The sequence below is a fragment of the Phoca vitulina genome, unplaced genomic scaffold (assembly GCF_004348235.1).
Source record: "Phoca vitulina isolate PV1807 unplaced genomic scaffold, GSC_HSeal_1.0 scaffold7, whole genome shotgun sequence".
Lineage (NCBI taxonomy): Eukaryota > Metazoa > Chordata > Mammalia > Carnivora > Phocidae > Phoca > Phoca vitulina.
This window is the reverse complement of record NW_022589710.1, coordinates 46,684,769-46,689,785: the sequence shown is the minus strand read 5'-3', so window position 1 is coordinate 46,689,785 and position 5,017 is coordinate 46,684,769. Positions and strand designations below refer to the sequence as shown.

At 60.0% G+C, this 5,017-nt stretch overlaps 1 protein-coding gene across 3 annotated transcripts in view; it reads right to left on the bottom strand.

Annotated features, from left to right (window-relative positions):
• Positions 1-1,882: 1,882 nt before the first annotated feature.
• The window catches only part of ESRRB (estrogen related receptor beta), a 52,692-nt gene continuing 49,557 nt past the window's right edge, over positions 1,883-5,017 (bottom strand). For all 3 annotated transcript variants that reach the window (XM_032404628.1, XM_032404627.1, XM_032404626.1), the window contains one exon: positions 1,883-2,146. In XM_032404628.1, coding sequence (XP_032260519.1) covers positions 1,902-2,146 — 245 coding nt within the window. In that variant the 3' untranslated portion in view covers positions 1,883-1,901. The remainder of the gene's footprint in view (positions 2,147-5,017) is intronic.

The following is a 5,017-nucleotide window of genomic DNA, read 5'->3' as shown; positions in this document are numbered from 1 at the left end:
ACACTTTATATGTCGTACACGAGGACATCAGAGAGCCCCTGGGCAGCTGCTGGCTCTTAGCCAACCCTCAGGCCTGGGGTGACCTCAGCAGGTCCTAGCACAGTTCAGATGGTGGTGTCCGGGGACGGGGGGTGGGGAGAGGCAGCAAGGCGAAACCAGCATCACCTGCTCCCATGGAGGGCTGCAGGGCTGTGGGGCACCGCACCTGGCCCCCGGGGACCTGGCGATGCGCAGGCCGATCCGCCCGCCTCTCCACGTGCCAGGAGGTCGGGGTCCATGGGTGCGGATCCCCCGCAAGTGTCCCAGGTAGGGCTGCTCTGATCCCCGCTTCGAAGGCAGCTGCTCGGAAGGGGCTTTCCCCAGCACGCCCGACACCCCCTTCATCCTCGGGGGGCCCTGAGCTGCCATGGGCCAACCTGTGTGTAGCAGAGGGGGCGCTAAGGGCGCCCCGAGTGGGTTAAAACCGACCCTCGAGGCCACTCACAGAAATCTGGTGACTGTCCCCATTTGCCTGGGACTGAGGGGTTTCCCGGGACACAGCCTTTCAGCGCTAAAACCAGGAACATTCTGGGCAAACCGGGCTGGTTAGTCACCCGACACAGCAGCCAGGAAGACGGGGGCATCGGGGGGGGGGGGTGTCCTGCCACACAGCTGGGCCTTCTCGGTGTACTCGGGGAGCTACGTCACACCTCGCCCCTCCTGTGACAGATTTGCCCAACCCTCTGGAATGCAGGGCGCAGGGTGACCTACTGCCCACAGAAGCCAGCCCCTCGGCCGGCTGGCAACTTGCGAGCGCCCCGTCTTCAGGGTTCCCCGCCTGCTTATCTCGCTTCTGGGGCTTTCTGTGCTCAGCAAAAATTGGTTCAAACCTCTCCCCATCTTGCCCCAATCCTCCCAGGACTGCCAGCCTGGAAATCAGTGCCCAGGGTGCCCTCAGAGGGGGCTAGGCCCCTAGACTCCCCAACTTCCCACAGGCCCACCTGCTCCGGACCTGCCCTGAAGGCTGACCAGGGGGAAAGGGAGAAGCAAGCAGAAGGGGGAGCTCTGGGGAATATTGCCTGGACCCTGCTCTTCTCCGAGCCAGCACTGTTCCCAGCTATAGACCCGAAGTCACCTTGGCTGGCTGAACCCACTGAGCTCTGAGGTAGGGGCAGGACGTAGCAGGGATCTCTTGGGAGGGGAGGGGAGAGGACGAAGACAGGTGGGCCTTGGTGCCCTGGTGACAGCAGGTGGGAGGGCACCGAGGGGTGGTGCCCAGGAAGATGCACAAGCTCTGGCAGCTGCTCTCTGGACGGTGAGTCCCTAACGGGAGCTGCATGTGCTCCAGGCTGAAAGGCTGCAGGACGGGAGCCGCCTGGACTGGGGAAGGTGTGGGGCCTCTGGAGGGGCCCCAAAGAACCTCAGAGTAGGCGGGGCCTCCGGAAGAAAGCTGGGAAGGGACAATTTCCGGTGGCACCCAGCCTGAATTGGGTGGGGTCCTGGGCGCTGAGCACTGCCCACCCAGTGCATAGTGGGGGGGATGGGGATGGGGATGGGGCTAGGATATGCACTGCCGTCTCTTGGGGGTTTGGAGGGAGGGAGGGGCCGCTTCCTCGATGGTCTCCAGTCTCAAGGGAGTCAGCCCTGGCCCAGACCTCAGCACTGCCCACGGAGAAGGAAAAAACATACCAAAGAAAAAGCCGGTTACAGATGAGCCCACGCCCTGCCCTCCCCTCCCTGTTCCCCTGCCCCGCTGCACTCGGGACTCGGCGCACAGCCCAGAGGCGAGCGCGCCCTTCCTCTGGGGCTGCTCGTGGCCATGATACAGGGCTTGAAGGGCGAGGCTGGTGGCCGCGGACGCGTCCGCGGCGGTCGGTCGGCCGGTGTGTCCGCGGGCGGGAGTCGGTCCGGGTGCCGGGCCATCAGACCTTGGCCTCCAGCATCTCCAGGAAGAGTTTGTGCATGGGCACCTTGCCCTGCAGTTTGACGCTGTAGAAGTGCTGCACGGCCTTGGCGGCCGTCTGTCGCAGCAGGGGCAGCGTCAGCAGCAGCTTGCCCGTCCGCCGGGGCTCCTCGTGCCGCTGGCTCAGCTCGTAGTCCTGCAGCGCCTCGTGCAGCAGGTCCTGCAGCTTCTGCACGGCCTCCAGATCCTCGATGTACATGGAATCTGCGGGCACAGGGGAGCGTCAGCGCGCGCAGCCGGCCGCCCCCGGGCTGCTGCCCCCCACACCCTCACTTTACAGGGAAGGGGACGGAGGCTCGCAGAGGCTAAGCTGCCAGCCTGAGGCCACAGAGGCCCGTGACAGAGCTGAGGCTTGGAGCCGGGGAGCCATCTGCATCTCGGAAGGTCATCTCCCGGGAAACCACCGGGAGGCAGCAGCGGAGACCCCGAAGGACGCGACCGGGAGCAGACCGCAGTCCCTGCCCTGGAGGTGCCAGGTGGATAGTGGAGTTGGGGTCCTGTGTCCCTCACTTGCCAGCTGTGTGACTTTAGGCAAGTTATTTAACTTCTCTGTGCCTTATTTTTCTCATTTGGTAAATGAGATACTGGCCACACCTACCTCAAGAGGTTAAATGAGTTAATACAGGTCAAGGACTGAAACAGTACTTGTCCCAAAGGGAGTGCCCACGGCTGGTGGCATCATGACCAGCATCGTCACTGGACTACTGTTGTTGCTGCCACCAGGCACCAGCTCGGCTCCGGGGCCATCACTGACCTGACAGAATGCTTACACAGAATGCAAACACAAAGGGGCTGAGCTCTGTGCCCAGGTGCCCTGTGGCGGGGGGCCTGGTGGGGGCCCAAGACAGCATGGCTGGACACATGGGCCACAGCGATGGCGGATGCTGTTGGGAGTCCTCTGAAACTCCCGAGGAGGGCTTCAGACTCAGGCATGGATTAGGGGTTCAAATGGAAGTTACCTAAATCCAGCAGGACAGGCGGGCACCTGCTGACAGCTGGCTTACAGCGGGGGCTGAGCTGAAGCCAAGGCCGTTTCCTGGCACCCAATCCGGGGGCTCAGGGAAAATAACCCGCCTTCTCCTGACATTCCTTAAAGAGCTCGAGCCACCACCCTGCACTGCAGCGCCCAATGCCCGCCTGCCAAAGGCGGGAAGGCAAGGGTGCCGTATGGGTCAAGTGAGCTGGAAGCTCTGGGCAGACTGCCAAGGAAGGCGGGGCGAGGCTACCGAGTTCCTCAAAAGAGCAGGGCAATGCCTTTGCGTGCCGGGTTAGCTGAGGCACAAACCGCCAAAGGTCGCTGTTCTAACTGGCCGACCCCAGTGACTCCTGACCTTCTGCAGCCACACTCAGCCCATGCCTCCAGGGTCCTGCCTCTTCCTCTCGGGAGAAAAGCGGAATGAGGAAGGTAAGACTCTGGAGTCTTAAGATGCTGTGTTATTTTGGCCAAGTTACTTAGGCTCTCTGAGACTGTGTCCTCATCTCTGCAATGGAGCAAATGTCTCCATGCCTCATAGGGTAGTGGTGAGGATTGATTAAAAGAAACAGCACATTACCAGGCACTTAGTAAGCACCTGATAAATGCAGCATTATCATCACTGTGAGGACCCAGCCTGGGGCAAGTGGCTTTAGCGTGCTGGGGCGTACTGGCCCCCTACCCAAGACGCCTCCACTGTTCTGCCCCTTGTTACCAAAGCAGCGAGGACTCCTTTGCCACTAGGAGATGGAGCGTGGCTCCATTCCTACACTCTCAGCTGGTTCCAGAATGTGCACCCAAGATGCGGGTCCCTCTAAGGCTGGGACGTGGCCATCCGAACTCCCTGCCTCCCGCCAGCTTCCTCGCCCCCTCCCCCTGCCCTCCCCAAGGAGGCCAAAATTGGCAGCTGCCTTCGACCAAAAATGAAATAAAATAACATTGCAAGATTAATTTCTTTGCAATCCATCAGCGAGTCTGTATCGATGGCATTGATAAACTGTTAATTACAAAATCAATGGCTATGAATTTTTTCTGCTGTCAGGGAGCCTTGGAGATGGCTGGGACTTGGGGTGAAAGATGGCCAGCAGGCTCCTGAGGGGCTGGGGTTTGGGGACCCAGCCTGTCTCTGACGTGCTTCATGCTTCTGCTTCGTGTCAGCCCCTGGAGCCACCGGAATAGTCCCGTCCCATGTGCTCAAGCTCAGCAGTGGCACCCACAGTGGCCCTGGGGGCACCACCGGGCCCACACCAATGATCTCCAGGCACCTGTCTCTCCTCCCGCTAACTCTGTCTGACTGGGTGACTGTCCTATCTTGCTGCACCTCCTTTCGCGGCCCCCTGGACCAACCCGCTTACAAGCCAGTGCCCTCACAGCCCTAGAGCCTGTCTGACCCCAACCCGCTTTTCTGGCCTTACCTGCAATAGGCCTATTCTTTCCGACTTCCTGCCCGAGGTGATGGCTCCACCCGCAGCTGGGGCCTGTGCGGCACAAACCCCGCCTCTTTGGGAACTACTCGGACCTGCGCACAGCTGCAGGATGGCCTGGGAGATGCCGCGGGGGCAAGAGGGGCAGACTCGTGGCGTTTCATCTCGTATGACTGCGTACTCAGGCCACGCCTGATGCTAGTGAGGCTGCCAGTGGGCTCGTGTTACTAAACCACAGCCAGTCGTCAGGTGCTGTGTGTGCATGTGTGCGTACCTGTGTGTACATATCTGCACGTGTGTATGTGTGCATGAGTGTGCATAGCATGTGTGTATTTGTGAATATGTGCGTATGCATGTGTGTATGTGTGCAAGTATGTGTATGTGTCTATACTTGTGAGCATGCATGTGTATCTGCATGCATGTCTGTGTGCACATATCTGTGTGCACGCATGTCAATGTGTCTGTGTGAGCATGTATGTGTGCATGCATGTCTGTGTATGTGTAAGCCTGTGCGCGTGTATGTGTGCATGCATGTATGTGTGAGCGTGTGCACATGTGTATGTGTGCATGCATCTGTGTGAGCGTGTGCATGTGTCTGTATGTGTGCATGCATCTGTGTATGTGAGCGTGTGCACGTGTCTGTATGTGTGCATGCATGTATGTGTGAGCGTGTGCACG